This window comes from Triturus cristatus, chromosome 3_1 (assembly GCF_964204655.1).
Source record: "Triturus cristatus chromosome 3_1, aTriCri1.1, whole genome shotgun sequence".
NCBI classification, from domain to species: Eukaryota; Metazoa; Chordata; class Amphibia; order Caudata; family Salamandridae; genus Triturus; species Triturus cristatus.
In genome coordinates, this window is record NC_140583.1 from 431,121,177 (window position 1) to 431,147,342 (window position 26,166).

General features: G+C 43.2%; 1 protein-coding gene across 2 annotated transcripts in view; it reads left to right on the forward strand.

The window, feature by feature from the left end:
• The first annotated feature begins 325 nt into the window (after positions 1–325).
• The window catches only part of GALK2 (galactokinase 2), a 1,202,443-nt gene continuing 1,176,602 nt past the window's right edge, over positions 326–26,166 (forward strand). Inside the window, exon 1 of one of the 2 annotated variants that reach the window (XM_085644227.1) lies at positions 326–793. In XM_085644227.1, the coding sequence (XP_085500353.1) occupies positions 787–793 (7 nt within the window). In that variant the 5' untranslated portion in view covers positions 326–786. The remainder of the gene's footprint in view (positions 794–26,166) is intronic. The other variant, XM_085644226.1, reaches the window with a different exon arrangement.

Genomic DNA, 26,166 nt, shown 5'->3' on the forward strand with positions numbered 1-26,166 from the left:
CGCGTCTGCCTCCTCCTTCTCCACCGCCCCCTAACGCCCGCAGCAGGCTATCGACGCGCGCGCGCTGCGAGGCGCCACAACCTCAGCGAAAACGGAGCCGGGAACAGGCGTTCCGGAACCGCGTCGCAGTCAATAACCAAGTTCCAACAACCATGAATACAGGTAAAAATCGATAATATTAACCAACACACAATATCCCCACACTCTACCAAATATTGATAAAAGTAAGGGAAAAGCACTTATCTGCTGCTGCAGCAGCAAAGAAAGAGGAAGTGATGGCGTAATTTGGACCTTATATGTGATAGTGTGGACAGTGATTGGGGCATACTACTGGAGGGGGTTGTACTTCCGGGGTATGCTGATGTTTAAAGTTGTTTTATTGGCTGCTGTTTGTTTGCAGTAAAGCAAAGAGAAGCATAATCTGAGCCTCCGTGGACTGACATAGAATTCGAATCCCCTGCGCTTCGGCTCGCTGCGAGGCTCCGCCCTCTTCACTCACTCTGGGTCCCTCCTCCGTGCATCCGGAAAACACACTGCTGGAGTTGTGACAGTGTGAAGCTTTGCCACTTCACCTTTATTGCCACTTGCCAGAATACGGAAAGCGAGTGCACGTCGCCAGATAGAGGACCCTGCGGCGTTTCTTGTGATAGTACCTGCTAGAAGACTATAGCGGCTCTCCAAAGGAAGAGCATCTCGTGGAGAGCGGTGTTCAGTGCGAATATCCACCCTTGGTAAAAATGCCATCGCAGGTTCCGCCTTCAACCCTTGTAATCCGCGTGGCAGACAATGCCAGGTAGGTGTGTGAGCACCTTTTAAAAAATATCAAACTGCTTTCTAAGTGGGTCATCGTTTTAACACATTGAAGTACAGTTCTAGTCTTTATTAGAACCACTGTCACTTTCTGGGAAGTGTAGTCTTTAAGTTAAATCAATGGCGCGAACGCCGTACACTATGAATCACGTTTTTCTTTGTCGCGTCTTTTCGCTTCATCTCAGGAAACTGAGTGTTGTATCATGTGATACGGCTTCGTCAAAAATCTCCGCGTCAGCTGGGCACACGTTGCAAGCACCGAAAGACAGGAAGTGAACCCGATTCAAGCTACTGTGTACTCTACAGATCTCTATTGAAACAAGCATTTGCAATGCAATAGGTCTCGGATTTACGCGAGTTTAAGCTATTGGCATTGTAAATGGCAATGCCTTATATTTATGTTTTAAAATCCAAAACAAAAATAAAAGGCATTGTTATTTATAATGTCAATAGCTTAAACTCGCGTATGAGAAAAATGTTCCTGTGCTAAGTTATCCGGGATGGTATAGGGAAATGGTTGAGAACAAGTTTGTGAGTCCCAAGGAGACTAGATGTCAATCTAGTATTAGATATTACGTGGCCTGAAACACTATGATGCTATTAAAATAAAACAAGCTCAGAGAAGCAGTACATCTTTTAATTGTCCTTAGTAATATGCAACTAACAGCCATTGACAAAGCCAATAATCCTGGCTTGTTGTAGGTGTAATGTTACTTGTTGTATCATATATGTGGATGCTATGACAGAAGCAGCAAAATAGCAATAGTGTGGCACACTATGCTAAGCACAGATGTTTAGCTTACGTGTTTTAAACCACGCCCTTTATTAGATTGGCTATGGCCCTTTGAGAGACCTCCCCCCCAGTTTCTTTATCTTACTAGTTAGAAGTGGGCAGCACATCTGAGCAGGAGGGAACAGTGCCGAACACAAAAACGCAGCACAGAAATGGCCAGAACAGGGCAGCGCAAAACTGAATAGAACAGAACAGCGCCCAAAAGAAAAAGCCAGCAGAGAAGTGGGCAGAACAGGGCAGCACAGAACAGTGCATAATAGAACAGGGCAGCATATAACTGAACAGAACATTGGAAAATAGAACAGGGCAGAACAGAATAGTGCACAACAGAACGGGGCAGAGCAGAACAGGGAAGCACAGTGAAGACCAGCAGAGAGCAGAGCGGAATAGAACAACGAACAAACGGGAGAGCTAGCATTGGGAACAGAAAGGAGGAGCATCGGTTTGTGAGGAAAAAGGAAACGGGAAAAGTGAAGGACAGAGACGGGACAATAAAGAAGGGAAAGGAAGTGAAGGGTAATGCAGGGTATGCCGTACAAAAGGCAGAAGAGCAAGAGGGGGCCACAGGCCTCACGATGCCACGGCAGACTCGGTGGTTGCAGACAGAGTGCCCACCCAATGCCATTTTCGCGCGGCAGAGCAGGACCACAGGTGACGTGGCTGTATTCATAGTTAGACTTGCAGAACCCAGAATGTGTTCGGTAGTGGCATCCAAGACAAGCCTAGGCAAGGCCACAGGTGGGTGTCTGTGGAATCTATTTGCTTTGAAAGTGTGTTGCTTTTTTTTTTTACCCTAGGTGGCTGTCTACATAGATGCGACCAGATGTGTGAGCGAAGGCTGAGTGAGAGTATTTGCTCTTCGTGATAACTATTTTTTTGTACATCAAAATTCTTCACACCATGTTAGAATGTCCGTGCCTTCCTCATAATTTTTGTACCGCCCTCAAGAAAGCCTGTTTCATTGTCTTGTGTTTTCAGTGCCTTAGGGCCTTCTAGTAGTAAACCCCTTTTTACATGTAATGCAGGCCCCTCCATTTTATGCGAAATATATGTACACCTGAACAAGTGGATTATCTTGTAGTGATGCAGACATCTTTATTAGAGTGCCGCACTTCAGTAAAGCCAATTGAGATCCTTAAGTGGTGGAGTGATCCGGTGCTTACATTAGATGCACAACTGCATTTATGTTCTCTTTTAGTGATATAGCAGGACAACCCATAGTGCTTTAACCTTCATCATTACCTCCTTGCTCGCTCCCCCTTTCCCTTTGATTCGATCTCACCCACCACGTGTTTGCTCCCCATCCCTTGTGGTCCTAAAAATAAAATATATATATTTCAATATTTTGGAGGGCCTAGCAGATGCCATTTGGTGCCAGGCCACTCATATTTTTAAAAAACTATTTTATTTTTATTTACCATTCCAAGTAGCATCCATCATCTTGTAATGTTACATTTTAAAAAAATGGTTCAAGTGTTATCACTTAGGTTGGCAGCAAACACGTTGTATTGGGTGTAATGTACGAAAATGTAACACACAAATCTTTAAAAAACAAATGTCATTATATGTGCACATAAGCACTATGACACATGTTTATTTCATAATTATGTTTTCTTTCAAATGGTGCACATCAGCAAAAATCATTTCTTTTTACCGATGCTGCACAACATTGCGAAAATGCATCAGTAAGGTCGGTAACTTAAAAAGGGAAGACCTATTGGCTTTGTTAATGTTAAGGGTACCCAGATCCGAGCAGGACCTGTTACATATGAAGTCTTGTAAACCTGGTGTTGTGAAAACTAAGCATTTGTCCTTTCCTTGCACTGCTTTAGAAGGCAGACGTAATCGCAGTTCAAATCTATATTGCTTCTAAAATAATTGAAACCTCTCCAGTTTTCTCCATTAACGCCCAGCTCATGAAGTCATGACAAGCACTGTTTCAATTTATTACCGCCGAGCTGGTTCAGAAAAATGATGATGATTCAAGAGCTTGGCTGCGTTTCAGAGGTGACCGCATAACGAGCTGTCCAAAATTCAAATGTCCCTTCAGAGCTCGGGATGCCACAGGTAGAGACGAGTCTGCGGATTGTGCCCCTGAAACCCGAATGCAACAGAGCGTTTTTGTTCAAATTTTTTCACATGGGAAAATAAACGGAAAACGCACACCTTCTGAGGGAAGATGGGAGAGCAATTCGGAAAGGGGAGTCTGCGATAAACATGAACTAACGCTTTACTAAAGACGACACCTGTACATCATCTGCAGAAAGCAGTCAACCTGGTCAAAGGTGAAAATCAACAGCAGCCCGGACATAGCAACAGTTGGGCTGTCCTACATACCCTATAACCGTATACCCATCTAAATTAGATCGCATCAAGATGTGTCGTTGCCGAGATTCCCATTCCCAGAGGCAAATGAACCAAAGCCCCGCTTCACCTCGTCCTGCTTCACTGCTTTTGCTGTCTCTGCCTCCCTTTGTCTCGCATGCGCACGATGTAAGGCATCGCGCGCATGCGAGACAAAGAGTGCGAATTCGCCCACCAATGAGACGGCAAACAAGCACTGAAAATGCAATAGGGCTCGTATTTACGCGAGCCCTATTGCATTTAACACAGAAGCGCAGGGGTAAAAGAAGGCACTAACGGGAGGAGGTGGGGGGAGTGATTGTGGTGTAAGAAGTTACAGACTACAGGAGGGAATGAGGAGAGCCACGGGAACAAAAAAGTTTTTCTAGTAAAGGGGCTGATAGCCTCGTAAGGATAAAAATGACAACATGGCTGCCAGGAGGCGGGATTAGGAAGCCAAGCACCAATGAGAATGCAGGAATTATGATTCAAGCCAATAAAAAGTAAGGCTGGAAAGTGGGCGGAGCTTCCCCCACTATACTGTATACAGCATCTCTCTGACGAGACAGCGCATGCGCTGCCTAGTCCGAGACCTAAAAAAAATGAGACGTTGTATGTAACAGGTGCCAGGTAAACAGGGCCACAGGAATTATGCGGCAGGAGAGGACCACATTATGTGGCAAGGGTAAGGTTGATTAAATAGCAAAAAAAAAGGCAAAATCTGTCACATTTTGTGATCGCATTACCTCATTCTTTTGCCATTTTTTCCCATGGTAACGCAGCCTTGGCACTATTGGGCTAAAGGTGCTTTAGACTACCCCACCCCTTCTATTGTTCTGGGCTGGGACTTCGGCATCTGAAACCTGTTTACAGGGGGACAGCTTTTTTTTGTTTTCCTCACTCTTAAGGTGACCCTGCTGTCCGCCCTGTCAAATCGTTTCTCTTTCAAGGAAAATGTTCCCCTGCTACAAGTGTGAACACAGCATCAGGGGGTGAAAGCTGCTATCAGATCTCACCCCAAATAGACAGCAGGGTTCCTCTGTAACAAGAGGGAGGCAGTAATATCCATCAAGGGGCTAATAAAATATAAAGACAATTATATCGATCAAAAAAAAGATTGAGATTAGAACAGTGCATGACATTAAAATGCTAATCATTGAAGCAGATTGTTTTATTTTTTAGTTGCGAGATAATAATTTCTTAGTGCAGTAGGTGGAAAACACAGTATCCTGACATAAGGAGTTTGAAGCACTATATCCCTTCAAAACATGCACAAATATGCATCGGTGTATAGCTAGGCTTATCGGCCTTCTACAGTGCACTAAAGTTCCAGCAGTGGTATCTCTACTTTTCATCCTTCGAGGACTGATACTATCGGTAAGACTACGGTCCATTTACGGTGCAGCAAAACTGTAAAATACCCTGTGGCAAATACTATGCAAAACACAAATTATATATTGATAAGATTAAAAAAACTGTTTTTTAAGAAAATGAAAGGCTGCATACTACACCACCTATAAAGTCTCAAAAGCACTTAAAGGAATCAGTTGCATTGCTTTCTAAAATTCAAAGTCCTCTTCAATTATCTTAACTCTTCCTGAATAATGGATAGAGTGAGGTCATGTGTTTAGAGTAGTGGTGGACATTCGGAATGAGATAAAGTGTTCTATGCTATTACTCAGAAGTACCTTATTGAGGCACTTTAAAGCTTTTACAACATATACTTATCACATGCCATAGTCTACACTACTGTTACTTTTAACTATGTTTTAAAACTTAACTATAAGTGACTTTCAGTGACTAAGGCCCAGATTACAATTGCATCAGTGAATTCTGATATGTGTTAACTCCTGTTATGACATATATAAGAATTATACGTTTTGAGGCAGGCATCAGAATCTCACAATTTTCCATCAGTAAACTCTGGTTGTGAATCCTATTGAAATTACTCTTGGGAAAATGCTGATTTGGTGGCGAGCACTAAAATCTGCATGTTATGCCACATTGTTTTGGGTAAAACTCATAATTGGTGCTATTCATCACACCTGATAAATTCAGATTCCTGAGGTCTTAGATTTTGTAAAGTGGGAGGAGGCATTTTCATCCAGGGTATTCGTAATCGTAACGTAAGTAGAGTCTGAATATCAATGTTTGCTTAGGAAAGGAAACAGGCCTACAATATTGCTTTTCCTTAATGGCCATGGCTTGTTGATAGTGTATTTACTACGTACATCTTTAGTTGCCTGATCTAAATGTGATGCAGTGCTTATATTGTAAGGATGCACATTTCCTCTGTAAAAAGAAATTCACTGATTGGAATGTATATTATTTCGTGCAATTGTACATTGATAGGCTCAAATATACTTTGGTTTTTAAAATGTTCATTGCTTGTAAGGAATCTACATTCTCTTTTCTCTGTGTACATTAATTTGAGCAACTGGACATTTGATTAGACTGAGTTTGACCTGTAACAATTTGCACTGTGTTGTGGTTTCTTTATTTGATAGTATTATACCTTTGATAGTGCTCTGGATCTCTAGTTAGTGGATGGGTAGCAAGCAACTATAATGGTTGTGCTTTGCTGGGCTGCAAGAGTGAGGGTTTATAGGGTATCCTGTATGTAAAAAGTATTGCTGTCAGCCTGTGTACTCATGGGCTGATAGTGTCATGATCAGGGCCACTGGAAATCTGGGATTGTGCGATCGCACCAATTTTTTCATAATTGTGGATTTGCTGCATTTGTCACATAATGCATCATCTGTCGCGTAATCTTCAGAATTTAACAATTTCTAATTTACATGGTTCAAAAGTTAGGCAAAATGCAGCGAAACATGTTGCAGCGCAGTGGAAGGCCCTGTACAAATGATGACTTGTCACCTATCTGTAGCTTATTGCTATATCTGAGTTTTAAACTGGTACTAATGAGGTGCAACTTATGCCCAGACAGTGTTAACAAGTTTAAAAATGCCAAAATAATGAAGTAATGCTATCTGAAAATGTGACACATAATGCTGCATAATTTGCCTTTGTTTGACGCATAGTTGACTCAACCTTGCAGCATAATTTGACCCTCCCCTGCCGCATAATTCTAGTGGCCCCGTTCATGATACAGCATGTATGTAGCCGTGCTTAAAATTTGGAGTGAAGTGAAGATGAGTGAGAAATGTAGTCACTAACACTGTACATACCACTGTTGTGCATGTTGGAGGGTTTATAGTATGACCTTGAGGAGATTTTTTGATGTGACGCATAGTAGACAGAGGGGTGTACTTATTATCTTGCAGCAATATTGCAGATACGTATAAGCTTGATATGAAGCCAAGACAAGTGATATATGCTAATACCTACCGTCTTTATCTAGGTGACTTACTTAGCTCTTTTGGACTGTTAGGGTGTAGTACTGCTTTGGAGTATTGATGTCACCTGTTACTTGACGGTTGCCACAAAGTGTTGTCTGCCAGAAGAGATAATCTTGTGGTCTGAGGATGGAGGTTGCTGTGGGACTTACTTCTGAGATGGCATTCCAGGCATTCAGTTTTCGTGACAAAATGGTCCCCAAGGGCCTCACACAGGGTGGTAGAATGTTCCGAGCAGTGGTGTACTCAGTGTTATGGACGTCTGAGAGGAGCCAGTTGTCAGGTTTTGGGCAAAGTACTGTGGTGCTGACAAAAATCCCACTACCTCTCTGTCGACAGGTAGAGTGCACACATCAACCACGTAATATGAGGGGGAAGGAGGAAAAGAGACACCAGCATAAATTGTTTGCTTTTTGAGTTCAACAAGGAAGTTGACAAGCTAGGTAGTGAATGTGATTCTTAGTCACTAAGAAATACATAGATATCTGATGTCCAGCAATGACAGATGAATAACCCAACTAAGTAGTGACTATTGAATCTTTCTTACCTAACTCCATGGCCGATGCACTGTAATGTGCTCCACTCCGACCATGATACAGTCATGGAACTCCATGGAGCCAGGAGAGTCAAAGGCAGTGTTGAAGGTAAGGAAACACAGAAGTGCAATAGCAGGGACCTTGCCTAACTCTGCTAACATGAGGTGACAGAAAAAGATCTGTAGGAAATGACAAACGTTTGCGTGGTGTGCGCCTAGACTTTTACCCAATCTGTTTTTGCTGATTATAGAAGCCTGTGCCCTGTACTCTTGCTAAGCAGTGGTAAAGTGCCTGGGCTTTGCTTTTCAGCATGATGGAATTGGTATACTCCTATCTGGCATTGTTTTACTTGCCTACAAGTCCCTTTCATATAGTACACAGTGTACCCAGGGCCTGTAAGTTGAATGTCATAAGTGGACTGCTGCACCTATTGTGCAATCCACTACAGTGACAGTATAAAACGTGGCTTCAGGCCTACCAATTTTGCGTGACTAAAGCAGCTTTTAAATCCTTTCGACAGGTCTAAACTTTCCTTTTAAATATTAATAAGTCACTCCTAAGGTGCCCTTATTGCCCATAAGGCAGGTGCATGATAATTAAAAGTAGGACATGTAGAAATGTAATGCTAAACATACCATTGCAGTAAAAAAGCCCCAAAAGCTATTTTCACTATTATCACCGTAGCAAGGCTGGATTTTCCATAGGAAAATACTGGGATGCAATATTAAATGTAATAACGTTATCTCCGGCTAGGAAACAGAAATATTATTCTTGGACTCTTTGTAATCATTAAATTACCAAAATTCACTGGTTTGGAGTGAGCACAGACGAGCAGTTGCTCATTTCCCTGGCCACACCTATGGAAGGGGACACAAGGGAAGAGGGTTTTCACCATCTGGGATTTAGGCAAAGATGAGCATTGTGGGATTGTTTGTTGTAGGGCACAGAGGAAATGCTGCAAAAGTGGTTAGGGTAACCCTCAGAACCTTTACTCTATAGTTTAGGGAGGGACTAGGAGTCACATAATATGGCATCCATAGTACACTCCTCATAACACTACTGGACATCCATAAAATCAGAAGAGGACTGAACCTGTAGTCTGAGAGCTGGAAAGATCCCTGATAGACTGGACCTGATCTCCTGTTGACTTCTACTTCAAGATAAGAGGTCTTCCCTGCCACTGCTCAGCTCTCCAGTTTCAACTGGACTTGCCCTGGACCCTGTTGGTTGTTCCATCTGGAGTGAGTGTTGACCCCCAAGTGCTGCCCCTGAGATCATGGAACCTTAGGCTATGTCAAAGTGTACTCCTCCAAACATCCTAAGAAACCTGGAACTTTAAATTGTTTTGACTCCAAAGATCTTGGGAGGACCAGGACAAGCTTGCAGATCTTCAATTGGATCCCCCCCGAACACAGGAAAACCATCGCCTACGCCCTCATCAGCAGCAGACTGGACTACGGCAACGCTCTCTACGCCGTTATCAACAAGAAACTCACCTGCAAACTCCAGAACATCCAGAACGCCTCAGCTAGACTAGTACTCAACTTACCCTGCCACTGCCACATCACCCAACACCTGCGAACACTACATTGGCTCCCGGTCGAGACGAGAATCACCTTCATGCTTCTCACCCACAAAGCCCTCCTCAACACCAGACCTGCCTACCTGAATCACCGCCTCTCTTTCCACACACCCCAGAGATCCCTCTGCTCACCCCAACTCTCTCTTGCTATGGTGCAGGGCATCAAGAAGACCAGAACAGGAGGTCGCTCATTCTCCTCCCTTGCGGCCAAGGCATGGAACACCCTCCCTCTCCACCTCCGACAGACGCCAGCACGCTCCAAGTTCATGATGGACCTCAAGACCTGGCTCTTCGAGAGATAGCCGTGAACATCCGGAAACTGCGCCCCCCCACCCAACATCTTGAGATCCTCTCGGGTGAGTAGTTGTACTTAACAAACCCATGATTGATTGATTGATTGATCCGACCCAGGTGTGTTACCGCTGGTTTGAAGATTCAGGTTTCCTCCGCTCAAACATTTTTCATAGCAGCAAATACGATTCAGAGGGGCCTCACAGAGAAGGTATCTGGCATCATGGAACCTTCTTTGGCTACCGCCCTGCCCCATTGATGGAGTCAAAGCTTGAAAAAAGAGACTAAATTGAAATATAGAAATCTTCACTGAGCCAAGGTGCCAAAACTGTCTGGTGGAGAACCTTTTTTGGGCGTGAAATCCTAATTCCTCCGGAGCTTCTCTGCCAAAAAGTCAACATGTTCATCAGGACCTCGTCTAACAACTAGGCAGCCTCATGGCTTCCTCTTCGGCCACAGCCTGCTGCTTTGACCTGCTGAAGATATAGAACTTCCATTTCAGACACCGATGATAAAACTTCTGACCGTTTCATACCTGGATTCTGTAGCCAACCCATACTCATTGCAGTTAGCCTCAAATCGCACTTGGGTCCTGGTCCACCTGTCCCAATTGAGCAAAGTTTGTGTTTAGCACTTTATGCCACTATTTTTATTAAGACTTAAAACATTTAAATCCCTTGTTCCCCTCATTGGATTTTTGTCTTTTTGGTGTCATTATATTTCTTAAACTGTATTCTATTTTTCTAAATTCCTTTGGGATTTTTCTTTACCTATGACTTTATTACTGTGTTGATACTGCATACATACTTTACACATTGTCTCTAAGCTAAGCCTGTCTGCTTTGTGCCATAGCTACCAGGGGCTTGAGCTCCGGTTTATTTAGTAACTTTAGTGGTTCGCACCGTCAAGTATAGTGATTAACACTTGTGGTGGCAACTAATACTCCAAATTCCAGTTCCTATTGACATACGTACATGCTCAGTCCCCAGTGATAAGATTTTTCACAGCTTTTCGTTGTTTACACAGAATTTGTGGGAAATCATATAATGGATATTAAGTCCGGATCTCCTCTAGATCCATGTCCTCCCTCTTTTTTGAAAGAGATAGCAAATGAGGTTAGCCCTGTACTCACAGAAATGTTTAACAATATGTTCACTTCCGGAACCTTTCCGTCCAAATGGAAGGATGCATCAATACTTACTCTGTTAAAAAAAACAATTTAGGTGACTCTGAACCCAATAACTATCGCCCAATATCCAGACTGCCACTTCCGGCAAAAATAGTGGAGAAAATTATAAAAAAGGCAGTTATCACAGTTTATACAAGAAAAAGACTTGCTCGATCCCTCCCAGTTTGGTTTTCGCCCACAACCCAGTACAGAAACAGCACTAATCAGGGCCACCAAAGAGATCAGGAAGGTGATGGATAAGGGGGGGCGCTGCCACCCTCATCCTCCTTGATCTTTCGGCAGCCTTCGATACTGTGGATCATAACTTACTGTTAGTGCGGCTGGAAACGCTAGGGGTTAAGGGCCTGGCACTAGCCCTGCTGTCTTCCTTTAGAAAGGATAGGAGACAAACCGTGGCACTAGGCCAGTCCAAAACAACACCTTATGTCCTCCCTTGCGGGGTCCGGCAGAGCTCGTCGCTTAGTCCGGCACTTTTTAACATTTATGTGTCAGAACTTGCCCCGTTGATCCAAGTCTGCGGTTTTAGTCTTACGTCATACGCTGATGACACCCAGTTGGTGGTGGCAGCGTATAAAGGTCAAGCCTCCCCGTCCATGCAGTTTCAAAGCTGTATGGTGGAAATAAATTGATGGATGGGTACCAACTGTCTCAGGCTCAGTTCCGGGAAAACCGATGTGGTAATCTTTGTGAATCTGCAACCCAGATGGGATGATCTTTGGTGGCCGGCAGAGATGGGGAAACTACCAAAACCAGTCCAGAAGGCAAAAAACCTGGGGATGCTGATCGATAATAAACTCACCTTATCTCAGCAGACCAATGCCTTCGTATCTACCTCCCATTTTCTGATCAAGAAATTGAAGAAGATCTTACCATATATTCCTGACAACTCCAAAAGGACCGTAGTGACTACTCTTGTGCAGTCTAAGTTAGACTACTGCAATGGGCTCTACCTAAATATGCAGAAGCAATATTTAAAAAAGCTCCAGATGATTCAAAACGCATTCCACAGGACTTCTACTAAATGTCCCTAAATATGAGTCAGTGACCAAGGAAATTCGAAGACTTCACTGGCTCCCGGTGGCACAGCGCATTAAGCTCAAGGTGCTATGCTTAGCTTATAAGGCCTTGAACAACACCAGACCAACGTTTCTTAAGAAGCTCTTCTCCTGGTATCACCCAGCCGTTTCAACTGCGTTCTTCAGATACCAGACTCATGGAGGTTCCAAGGATCCGAACCTTATGCTGGGGAGGCCGTAGTATCTCGTACTGCATGGCAAAATTGTGGAATAAGTTACCATTTCCTATTAGAAATGCCGGTTCACTTCTCACCTTCAGAAAGTACTTAAAAACATGGCTTTTTCAGAACTAATTGCTTCAGCTAGGGCTACGTCTGTCTTAGCACCAAGACACCTCCGGGTATTCGTGCGCTCAATACGTTTTATTAACATTAACATTGCAAGAGGAAAACCAAGAAAATTAAGGGAACGGTAATGGTGATGAACAGATTGGATTGGGAAACCAAACAAGGAAATGGAGGCAGGCAGTTTCTTCAACATGAACTTATATACTGCTGCTGCCTAGGCTGCCCCATTAGTGGTGGGCCCAACCTTGAAGTGAGTGAATGATCTGGTTTGTGGTCTAGTACTTACTCCCAACGTCTACTGCCCTGTTCTTCATCACTTCCAACCTCTCTTAAAGCCTTTAATTCTGGTACTTGCTTCTCAGAACTGTAGTCTGACCTACCTCTTACCAGCATCAGCTGTTCTCTCCACTTATGGTTCATATTATTCTTTGCCGTGATGTTAACCTGACCCTGCTTCACATTCCTGCCCCCTGAAAAGTTATTTCTAGAGCCATTATGCTTTGTCAAGCCAAAGTGGGAGGCATGGCCTTTTTGCTTTTTTTCATGACCAATTTGTAGATCCTTGTGTAAATCTGGCAGCGGAGCGTGTCACTGCAGTCATTTTGCTTCTTCCATCGATGGAGTCAGATAGCCTTCTCTTCTCTTATGCCACTGAGATGTCTAGGAAGCAGGAAGGTGATAGTTGAGTGTGATGAATATGAATTTATTTGAATGTCTGTGAAGGGTATAGCTGGTCTTTAATATTGTGAAACTGATACTGGTGTGCAGGTTAACACTGAAGGAGGTAAAGTGAGGGTCTCTTCAGATGACGGTAAGATTTAATTTTCAGTCACCATGTAGAGTCCTGGTGGGGAAATGATTACATCCAGAGTGTGGCCAGCCGAATGTTTTTGATGAGACAATTTTGAAGAGGTTGAGATTCTTTGGTTTGAGAGGGTGGTTCGTGTTTGGGAGAGATTTGATTGGTTAAACAAGATGCTCAAGGTTCCCAGGATGCAGAGGTTCTCGTTGGATTTGGCCACATTGAGGAGAGCTGAAGGAAGACGGAAGGAGCCTTGTAGACAGAGTGAGTCTTCCCCAAGACATTGTTATTGTCCTATTGCAGCAACAAAGTGATAGATGGAATGCTTTATTTAATCTCAGCAAGTGGCACTCGCTCTGGCAGCATCCCAATCCAAAATTATTTGCTCACCATGCCACCTCAGTTTGGACCCAGTTATATGCAAATTAGCCTTGACTCTGTATCTAAACTGGAAAACAAGCAACCAAGGGCCGGTATCACACTTCCCCAAGACTTTGTTAATGTCCTAGGTACATCATGTAGCTGGCCACAGGCATCTTACTAAAAGGCCGAGAGCAATGCAATGGAATAATCATAAATGTAGAGGATAGGACAGATTGGGAGAAGGAAAAAGGTCGATTTCATGATGAAAGGGCAATAAGGGCATAAATATTCGAGCAGTCCAAAGAGAACCCATAGGAAGCCCGAACTGACCATAGAATCTAAAGGCAGACCTCGCATAATAGTAATGTTTCGCTGAAGGGGTATCCGAAGGAAAAGTGGGAGGGAGAGACTGGCTTCTTTGAGGACAGAGGCCAACAGGGTGAGAAATGTAACAGTTGCTTTAAAAGGGTAGTGGTCGAAAGGCTGGGCTTGCACCAGAGGAAATGCTTGAAATGGAGATTACTGAGTGTAGGCATTTTCTGTCTTGGAGTAATTACTTACTTACTTAATTGATCCCACTAATATTTAAGGGTATGTTCCAAGTTTGGGTGTCAGTTCCATACTTCATTGGGCTGTTAATTTGCTAAAACGCCACAAGTAATTGAACGGATTTTGGCCTCTTTAAACGCCATAAGCAGCACAGGGTAGCCATTTGACACACGCGTTGCTCTTCAACATCTAGGTAGTTGCTGCCCAGTTTCTAGGTTGAGGGAAAAGTATATAAACTAAGTGACATAAAGAAACAGGGCTTTAGAGTGCTCGTTACTATTATATCCTGCCACTGTCATAATGACTCCTGAGACAATTTGTAGGAAGAGCAGTACCTTGGGTGGTAAACTAGGACAGCAATTGCTACACCTGGTGAACTCTAATGGAATTCTATGTATGATGGAGGAGCAGCATGGATGATCTTTCAGGCATGCTATAACAGCAAACCTTCCCAAACATCAGTTGCATCTCAGTCTATATTTCTTAACATTTGAAACCAAGAAAAGTTGATGGGAGTTTTGTCCGATCCAATGAATACATTTTCAAAATTCTGTGTGTTACACAGCTTGTACATGAGGCATTCCAGACCAACCAACAAGAGAGGGGATTATGCTAACATCTTATTCTGGCAATAACATAAAAGTATTGTGTGCAGGTAAATGCAACATTAACAGGACAGTAACTCAAATGTGCTTAAACTGCACTCTTTTCTACCACTTTTCTAAAGCTTCCTTTGGGGGAGGATATTCAAATATCTTGTTAAATATTAGTTTTTTAGGTCCTATTAGGTTTATGCTGTTGGCCCAGTGTGTTTTTGGAAAGAATAGTTTATCTTAGATTGATGTATACAGCAGAACCTGACATTCTATATCATACTAGATCTTGTATACAAATATGAAACAAATTAGAACATTTGCTATTTATTGTGCTACAATTCGTTGAGAACCATAAAACCCCTAAAGTTTTTTTTATTTATTCTTTTTATGTAACATTTGCTCAGTTTAATTGGACATTTCCCAGCAATATACTTAACATCTTAAAATATGAACGTGGTTGCAATACAGTTCCATTATTTGAGTAACTCCAATGCAAGTTCAAATCTACATTTCATACATTTTAGATTGGTTCACATTACACAGCCAACAGGCTACACTGTCACATTCATATAGTTATGGAATCTTCAGGGTATCAGTTCAGTACCCTCTGTATGCCTTCCATAAACCCCAAACCTTTTCCCACTTGCTTGGGCAACTCCGACTCTGGTACACCACTTTCCAGTCTTTCACTCTTGGTGGGTGGTTTGCTACCCAGGCCTCAGCTATGTTCCTTTTCGCAACCACAGCAGCCAGCATAAGCCAAATCTTCAAGTACTAAGGCCATGACTCCTCCCCGTCACATGCAGGATATGCCACCACATCTCCAGCAGGACATCTAGTCCTGTGACCACATTCATAACCTTCGGCACCTCCTGCCAGTATTGTTGAATAGTGGGACAGGCCTTTAGAATGTGAAAGAACAATCCCTTTTCTCCACATCCCCTGGCACACTCGTCAGTGTCACATCGTCCCAGCCAGTGCATAAGTGTTCTGGACGATTAGGATCTGTGTAAGATTTTTCATTGTATAAGGCGAAAACGAGCCCTAATAGCACCCCTCTGAGACTTTGAAATGCTTCATCCCTGTCGCCATCCTCCAGCAAACCCACATCTGTTTCCCACGCCTTCCTCAGGGCCCCAAGGGGTTCCAGTGAGTTATTCATGATCTTTCTATATGTTAGAGAGGTGGCCTTGGCCAGCATAGGGTCTAGTAGTAACCTATCTTCCAAGGGTGTATATTCCGGCAATTGCTCTCCCTCAAGTATATGTTTGCGCAACGCATGTCCCAGTTGTTAATGTTGAAATCTTTCTGTATCTGTCATCTGATATTCTGCTCTCAAGTCATCAAAGGTAATCATTGCCTGATTCCTCCAGACATCGCCTAGATTTTCTAGTTCCAGAAGGCATATAGCATGTTACAACACATGCTATTACTTCGCTTTCTTTTACAACGCATATGTTACAACGACCGCATTGTTAGAACGCTATACCTTTACATCGCAAGTCATTAGATCGACTTGCTGTAGGGGGCACGCTGGACTTGCATCGCGTTACACTTACAATTGGGTCGTTACAACGACCACGTTGTTAGAATGCGATATCTTTACATCGCAAGTCATAAGTCATTAGAGCGAATTGCTGTAGGGGGCGCTCTAACATAAGGAATAGTATAATTTACTATTTCTACTCCAGCATGTGCAACAGTAGGGAAGGTGTTGGAATAGTAAATTATACTATTCCTTATGTTAGAGCGTCCCCTACAACAAGTCGCTCTAATGACTTATGACTTGCGATGTAAAGATATCGCATTCTAACAACGTGGTCGTTGTAACAACCGCATTGTAAGTGTAACACGATGTAACGACAGCGTTGTAAACGCTGTTTCCCTCCCAGAAGTGCCCATTTATGGAAGCCCTTCGAGATCCCTACGTCCCCTAGGAGTTCACTGTCCCAGAGCGGGGTTTTCTCTGTCAGTTTACCATCCCAAAAATCTATTGGCTTCGTGCCATGTACGGACCACAGTCTGTGTGTGCAACGGTAACTGTCTTTCCTTCTTGGTACGATAGAGCGCAGATGGATAGCCACGACTGCCCATCGCAAGTCAATCCACTTGGAAGGCAGGTTTCTCCCTGTCCGCAAATACCCTGTCATTTATTGTGGTCAGCTGGGCTGCCCATTAGTCTTTCTTAACATCTGGGACCACCAGTCCCCCTTCAAACATTCCCGCCTAGAGTTTACGCAGCACGATCCGAGAGCCGTTCCTGTCCCAAAGGAGTTTACGTAGCTCACCGTCCACTTTCTGAAAGAAGTCTAGTGTTATTTTATATGGGGTGTTCTGTAGAACATAAAGTAAGCTAGGCAGGGCTATCATTTTGAAAAGGACATCCCTGCCCATCAAGGACACTGGGAGTTGTGTGAGTAGGTTGTCAGTCAAGAAATCGGTAGCTGTCCTCGGTATCTGGATGCCGAGATATTTGAATTTATCTTTAACCATCAGAGGTGTATTCCTAGCCAATCTGGGTGAGATGTCCCCCGAGAGAGGGAAAAGAAGGGATTTATCCCAGTTAATCTGGTACCCGGAATAGATACCATACAGCTGAAATATACGAAGCAATCTGTGTACTGTGCCTTAGGGCTGAGTGGCGTATAACAGTATGTCATCTGCATATAGAGATATGTGTTCCTCCCAGTCCCCTGCCCCCCTGATACCGGATATTAGTGGGTCTTGGTGAACCCGGGTGACTAATGGCTCAATCGCCAATGCAAAGATCATGCGGGATAGCGGGCACCCCTGTCTCGTACCCCTATATAATACAAAAGTACAGGATACCGTTCCATTGATGCGCACCTTTGCCATCGGGTCTCGATATCGGAGCTTAACCCATCCACAAAATCAGGGCTCCATGGAATGCATTTCTCTCGAACATACACTATTAAGTGGGTAAGATGTGTTTCCTAATGTGACGGAGCCCTGCAGGCTGTAATCTTATGTATCTAATGACAAGAGGGTCCCCTCTCCCCCTTGTGCAATGTGGAAACTTTTACCCTGTCTGTCCGTGTCCTCTGAGCCAAGCAAAGTTTGAAAGGTAACAGTAAAACAAATTCTAACATGACTACAGTAATCCCAGTATTGTAACTCCCCCCTCCCTGCTACCCTTCTCAATGGGTCTGAAACCACCCACCATCCCATCTTGCAGAGTGCCTGTCGTCCCATAACTAACATAGGTTATTCCAGGGTGAGCCAGCTCCAACCTCGTGGCCTGTTGACACGTGTGTCTACCCTTTATGGCTGCTTGTTGGATTCTCCTGCTCGTTCCCAACATGGCCTGTTCCCTCCCCCGTGCTATACGTTGTCCCACAACATCAAAGGGACCCACCCAAAGATAATTTTGACATGGCTATAGTGATGTTTCTGCCTCCCCCGCTTGACGTGTTAGCCCTACTTGAAGTTTGAGTTTGTGCCCCTCCTTAGCACCCAAATACAGCAATAGGCTACTTAAAAATGACTAGTTAACCTTGGCAAAGGTCCTTTGACTGTACTACATTTTTTTTAACTTTTGATCCGTTTGAGGTAGAAAAAATGTTTTTTTCTAAAACCTGCAAACTATGCAGGAGATTATTGGTTGTGTGGCAAATGCGGCAAGTCCATAACTATGCGGAAAACGCTGTTGCTGCAGAATTTCATGATTCCTGTCACCTGTGTTATAAAGACTTGTGGTCTTTGGTCCCCATCAATAATTTAAGATGAATGCCCATGGGTTGAGTCAGGACCTTTCACATTGTTTTCGGAGGCTCATGTATAGCCAAGGCTATCTTTCAGAAAGACAAGGTGTGAAAGAGCGAACAGCATTTCTCTTGGGGACTGACGTGGGATGTCAAAGAGATTCACATAAGACTGCATTTCAAAGCCGTCTCTCATTTTTTTCATACCTTTTAGCATAAAAGCATAACATTCCAGGCAGAACATTTACTGAACTTGTTGAAAAGTTTCTATTTTTAAATGCACCAAATAAGTGTAACCCTAGTTTTAAAACATTTTTATTCATTTTTATGGTCCACTCCTTAATAAGTGGAAAATATGCATGTGATTTTCATTAATAAAATAACTTAAAAGTTATTTTCAAGTTTTGATTTGGAATAATATCTACTTTATGTTTTATAGTGCACAAACAGTCAGGGGTCCCTTCAGGGAACCAATTGAAAAAAATAGTGATCATAAACCTCTTAGACACCTGTTGGTTTATTTATAAAAATGTGCACTTTATATCATATATTAACAGGCGCATATAATAAACTTTGCTTTGAGTTTTGACGTCGCCTATGCCTGTTAAAAAGGATAATGCATAGCGAGACATGGGAGAGAATGAAAATCCCAATCAGCTGCAGACTTTCACCCAACATGTATGTCCCAAATGATGTCAAACAAGGGTCTGTGTTGGCACTTCTCCTTTTGTTCCTTTATGTTACAGATATTTCAGACTACATCAACAATGTCGATTATTTTCCACCTAAACTAGGCACTCAAACCGTAGTGCTGGAACAATTTTCCGAAAAGGGGTGCTGCTATCAGTGTTACACTACTGAAGCCATAGGGAATGCGAAAAACCCAAGCGCCACAAAAAGAACAATTATAGCGAATGAGGCACGCCCATTCAGCTGGAGGGTGGTGACATCACACAGCCTTTCCTTTCACACATCCCTGTACCCCAGCAAGATTTTCAGATAGTTCACTTTACAAAATCTCCTAACTTTGCAGTCAGGGAAAGAAAACTAAACACCAGAGTCCTCTTGAAAAGAATAGGCAGCAGATTGTCAGAAGACATAGCCTGACATTTGACCTCTGTCTTTGAAATGACAGCAAATATGACAAGATATAAACCACATTTAAAAGCATCTTTATTACTCATTCACCGTCTGAACTCCAGCATGGCTATTTTGGGGGTGCTGCAGCACCACACTCCACACATATACTTCCTCCATTTATGGCCCTGAGTGAAAGCAGAATAAAAATCTCTACAGTAAGTCCTAGACATCTTCCGGTTGTAGGGAGTAGTGTGAGGGATATGAAAGGGCACAGTTAAGCTATACTTTACACACTCAAAATCTATATTTTGAACACTTTTAGTTCCATTATGAGATTGTGGGCTTCTTATGACACGAGAACCACGAGACCGAGTGGTGTGCAAATGCCACCAGAATTCCACATCGTCTTTTCTATTATGTACCTTTTGGTATTACATGGTATTTGAATCAGGAAATATATATTTAAAACACTACTTCATGTTGCTATTTGTTGATGTATATTATGCTATTTGGTAGACTTGTCAGGGGTTGAACGGAATAATTCACAGGGTTAATGTATGTACAGCAAATTACAGAAAGTAATTAATAAGTATAAAAAGAATTACTTGGAAGTAATGGGTTTTAAAACCACTGCTGAAAGAATATTGTAATTAAGATCCAAAACCTAAAAATCTGTGCCGGCTCTCATTTTGGTAGGTAGTGAAGCTAATAGCTAGCCCGCTGTTTATAGAAGTGAATGTTTACCCGTAAACCCTGGGAATCAGACATTTGCACTTGAAATGCCATCTCTCACCATGCATTGCTTTACTGGTTAACCTCTGATTGTGTACAAGAATAAAGGGCAAAAATCACAAACATAAACCTGATGTTTTTAAAACCTTTTTACGTAGTTACCAAGTGGTCCACTGTCTAGTGTGACAAATTTAGCCAGTCTTTGCAGCACCAGAATGCTGCATTCTGGGACTTGTAGTTTTGCAGTGTGTTGTCACTTAAAAGCCAGGACAGCCTGAAAGATTCTCACACAACATTGGATCGCCAAGGGCCTATGTTTTTAAATACTGCAAAAGTGTCTAATTTATTTCTAATATTGGTTCTGCATTTTCCACATGTGAAACCAAATTTAAACCCTCTTTACCTATTCAAAGGAAGTGCACTATTCCATGACATCATGCATGGAAACAGGCCTTGGCAATGCCACTTGTGATTAGTGTATACAAAAATTGTTTTGACCAAGTCTCGCTAGCAGGCAAAACGGATACGGCAGGAGCAGCAGCAGTGCAGGATTTTCCAACTCAAGAAGACTGGAAACAATGGGAGTGTGATTGAGAAAGTGCCAATGACTGTAATGCATTATGTTTTCAAGAACCAAGCTGGTCCTGGCATTATGGAGGTTTAATGGTAAGGGCTGTGTTAAGTGAAGCATTTGCCATGGGGACGCTTAGCACAACCATAATGTAGTCAGGCAAAGAGTGCAGAAAAGACATGGTAAGAACGCTGAATTTTCAGATGCCTTAGAATGCAGGCGTACAAATTAATCTGGTATAACAAAATTCCTTAATGATTCACAAGGTATTATGCTGTTGGCAGAGTTGACCACCCCTACAATATCAAAATATTCAGAAAGGAGTATGTGATTGACCTCCAACGGTGACTAGGAGTCTCTTTATTATAACATTTTAATAGAACACTCTTACTTTTTTTCAATCCATTAATAGTCCTGTAAACCAGACAGAGTACTGAGATTTGAGTCTGAGTGAGAGAAACAGACTCTTTTTTATACTTAACAGTCTAACATAAGTCCATTGGACACACTACCAATGGGAAGATACTACTTAGCCTGCATTACTATTCTTTAAATTAAATATGTGCTTTATAACAAAACATATAAACACTGAAAAATAGTTTTTGTCTAATTTGGGGAGCTGAATAAACACTGATCAGTACGGATTTCCCCGCTCAACAATCATTGGTCACTATTAGCTGGGCAGCTCAATTGTACAGATGTATGCCCAGACCTCTGCCATTCATTGATTGGCAGCATTGATTGGCTATACATGGGGGCCGGCCTTCCCTAAGAAATGAGCGGACCAGGAAAGTGAGGCTTTTAAAGCCTGTGGATGGAATCCTCCGTGAGAAAGTTTGCGTATTTTTTAGTATAAAGGAAACTGGGAAGGATCATAATTTTAAACCGGGCAGTTTTACCAAGGATGTGAAGCTGAAGCTGATACCAGCATTGGAGATCGTGATTCATTAACGTCAAAAGAGTAGTGATGTTAAGACTCCGGGTAAGGCTCAGTTCAAGTGTTTTATAAATGCACATATATTGGAAACTAAGCAAGTTATGGGGATAGAATCATGCCTTAAATGATTTCATTGTCACCCATAAGCAAAATTAGTTATTATTTAGACCAGTTGGTACCGAATCATCAGGCCTCTTCATACAGTGCAAGTATCTGTAAGATTCGTTTTCACAATTGTTGAGGATTTGACACATAAAATAGTACATCGTCTGTGTATAATGCCACTTAGTTTTTATTTATTTATTTATAAGTGCACCATTAATTTGAATGGATATCACAGCACTAAGAGGGCGAGAACCTTAGTGAGGGTGAAGTGATGTTAGAGGCTTCTGTGTCAGTAGTTCGACCCTCGGGAACAGATGGGTTTTCAGCTTCTTTCTAAATGACATAGTCATAGGTAAGACAACGTTCTAGAGGTAGTTCATTCCAGTGAGTTTCTGCCAGATAGGAGAAAGAGCGCCCCCTTACCTGGCTTTCTTAATGCGTTTGGTTTTTGCCCGTGCCTGATTGCAAGACCTTAGATTCCGTGTAGGGGCATAGAATTCGATTTTATCTTTAGAATTCTGGGGCCGTGATGGTGTAGGACTTGTGTACATGGCCTAGGAGCTTGAATCTAGCGCTTTGGCACACAGGCAGCCAATGGAGCTCTCGCATGCATTCTGATGCCGAGCTGTACTTGCTTTCGTTGCACACCAAATTGGCAGCCGCATTCTGGATTACCTGCAGACGAGATCAGAGGTAGTCTGCCATGCCCACATAGAGCGCATTCCTGTAATCCAGTTTGCTTATGAGCAAGGCCTGAATGATGGTTTTCCTACATTCCAGGGGAATCCATAAGAAGAGTCTTTTTAGGAGTTTTGATGTAGCGAAGCTACTCCCTCACAGTCCACAGATATGGTCCTGCATGGTTAGTGCATTGTCGATAAGAATGGCCAGGTTTTTTGCGACCTGTTTGGGCGCGGGTGTAGATCCTAATGATTGGGGCCACCAAGTTGCATCCCAAATTAGGTGGGCTCGTCCAAAGAGTAGGATCTCTGACTTACCAGCGTTCAATTTCAGACAATGGACTGACATCCAAGCCGCCATTTTTGAGAGACACTTAGTCAGTTTAATCCTGGTGTCTTTCTTCAAGGGCTATCAGCAGAGGTGTGTCGTCCGCGTAAGAGCAGATACTGAATCCCCATTTTTTGCTGATTTTAGCCAGAGAAGATACATAGGCATTGAAGAGGGTCGGGCCCAAGGAGGCTCCCTGTGGGACGCCATAGTTGATGGTTTTTGGGTTGGAGGCGAAAGGGCCCATTTATACTGTTTGTGTTCTGTTGGTTATAAAGGAGCGGAATCACTGAAGGGCTTTAGAATATATACCCTTTTCATGAAGGGTGCTCAGTAATAGGCCATGCGAGCCATGCAAGCCCGTGTCGAATGCCGCTCACCGGTCCAATAGGATCAGGGTGGCAGCTTTGCCCCGATCAGTGAAGGATCTTATATTATCTAGGACTGTCAAGAGGGTGGCTTCTGTGCTGTTGGTGGCTCTGAAGCCAGTTTGAGATGGATCCAGGAGCTTGCTGGTTCCAAGATAGTTGGACAGTTGTTTGTTAACAAGCTTCTCCATTACTTTAGATAGATATGGGAGCTGGGAGCAAGGAGATTGGTCAGTAGTTTGCCGGATTATGGCCGTCCGTACCTGCTTTTTTTTAGTAATGGGACTACAGTGGCTTTCTTCCAGATCAGCTGTGTTCAGGGATTTGTTGAATATACAAGTTACGCGAGGGTATAAGATTGATATGATCCGAGAGAAGATAAAGTGAGGGCATGGATCAAGTGGGGACCCCGATTTAACTTCAGCCATTGCTTTTGTGACCTGCTCTTCTGTGAAGGGGACAAAATTGCTGAGGTGGGATTGAGCCTTAGGGTGAGGATCCAGGGTTTCCCAGTTGGTCTCAGCTGAGGGGGGATTAGTTTCTGAATGGAGAGTAAATCTCAAAGATTTTATCAGCAAAGAAGTTGCTGATTTTCTCGCAGTATTCTACAGAAGGGGGCAGGGTTTGGGACATGCTTGATGGTTTACATAGTTCTTTTACTATTTTGTAGAGCTCTTTGGGTGAGATACTGTTATCATTTATTTGCTTCGCGAAGTCTGTCTTCTTAGCGTTTTTAATGGCATTGTGGTAAATTCTCATCTCTTCTTTGTATGGCAGTCTATTCTGGTCCCGCTTAGACAGTGTACACTTATGTTCTAGTGCTTTACACTTTCTCTTTAGTATCCTGAGTTCGGGCGAGTACCATTTCTCAGATGGTGTTCTCCTGTTAGGTTTGTTTCCTAATTTGGGGGCACATTGGTCCGGTGTGTTGGAGATCTCAATTTGAAGGCTTTCTGCTCGTATTTGCACAGGAAGTGTCCTTGGGGCATTTGGATCATTTAGGGAGAAGTGGTGCTGGAATGTGCCAGGAGTGACAAGCCTCCAAGCTCTCAATTACCTTTGACGAGGTAATTGGGCTGGTTAGTTTTGCCAGTAGCATGAGGGTAAAGGAAATTAAAGAGTGATCTGTCCAAGAAAGGGGCTTTATCTTCCGTCCGTTCCTTCCAATTCCACCCCTACATCAGCCAGGGGCTCTATCGACAGCAGAGTAAGGGTGACATGGGACATCCCTGCTCGTACTCCTAGGGATAGGAAATGGATCAGACCGAACACAACTGATTTGCACCTGGACAGATGGGTTAAGAGTAAAGATGCTTAGTAAATCATCGAAATCGTGGTCCAACTCCCATGCGTACCAGGACCTTATCCAGGAAGGTGTTACAGCCTCGTATAAAGCCACATTGATCTGTGTGAGTGAGGGTAGGCATCACCTTCTAGAGCCTAATGGCAAGGGCCTTTGCACATATTTTAATTTCAGATTTAGTCAAGGAAATTGGCCTGTAGAATGAACATTTATCCCTGGGCTGTCCATCTTTATAAATAACAGCAATGAGATCAAAGAAGTGAAGAATAAGTCTCACAGAAAATTTACGGTAGCACTCGATTGGGAAGCCAACCGGTTCACAATCAACCTGGCCTGGTCTGCTCTCTCTTGGACTGTGGTTGTTGCGCATAGAGGGATTGATAGTAATCTGCAAATGTTACTGCGGTGTCAACGCCTTTACATAGCTTAACACCGAACCAATCAAGATTTTCAGGGACTGTCCTGGAGGTCAGTTCTATCATGGCTAGCCAGTAGAGCAGTGTTTCAGATTTGTCCACGTGTTATTACACTTTTCTAGCCGAGACCCTTCAGCAATGGTAGGCCTCCTCCAGGGATATCTGTTGCAATGATATCCTATCTAGCTCCAGCTGACGACGGATGGTCAGACACCATTGATCACGTTGGAGGATGCAGGTTTCCAGTTCTGTCATCTGCTTTTGTTACGCCCTCTCCTTATCTCGAAGATGCGTCTTAGCAACCCCCTTAATAGTGGCTTTACCTGCTGCCTACAAGGTGCCAACAGATTTGAATTAGCCCTTGTTGATTTCATGGTAAGTTTGGTTTTCTTCAGCTATGTATTCGGAGTTTGTGGCATCTATTAAGTGCCACGCATTAAGGCACTAGACAGGCCAACAGGTTGTGGGTGCATTTCCTAAGGATACTAGGACTGAGGAGTGATCTGACATACATTGCAGAAGTATGTTTGCAGCTGTTGTGTGCAGAATATCTGGCATGGGGAGGAGTAGGAGGTTGTCACAAAACGCCCACAGGCCCAACTTGCTACAACCCTGACATCTCACCCTAACTCACTGTTGGCTGCTTCTCTGCTAAGTGGTAAATAGCACTTTTGGGGGCCTTAATGGTGGTGGTCCTGTTGTTGCATGGCATTCGGCAACTAATTGACACCTCTTGAGGTGCATGGTAAAGTTACAGTTTGCCCATTTTAAGGTGACCGCAATTCCGGAACTGTTTGACTCTTTTACGATGGCCATTCTGAAAAGCTAACTTAGATGGACACCATTCTCAAGTTCTTTCGAGAGTTCCTGGACTCTGAGCAGCCACCTTGATGCCTTGCCTCTACTATTTAACGGGCTTATAGGCTTCATCACACTCCTATTATTTACCGATGCAGAAGAGCCGTGCAGCTCCGAAGGATTTCAGGGATCGACAGGTGAATCCCTGGATTGTTTTGCTTCCCATTTAGAGGTGAGCAGTATGGAATCCACTTGCCTGACTAGGCAGGCCGCTCTATTCTCTTTCTTCCATTTCATGGTGACGGCAGTACCTGCAACAATGATCGTAGAGAACGGTAGGAGCGTAACATTCTTTGTTATTGATGAAAGCAGTCACATTTGACAAACCGCGCATAGTCGTGAGGAGAACGTCTTGTGTGAATTTTTGAGCAACTAGAAAAGACGTATTCCCAATTAAATCCATGCCTATGGAAATGCAGTGACTAGACTAGCAATTGTTTACATTGAGACATTGTGGGATCTGGGCGCATCCTGTGGTTATAGGAAGCATTCC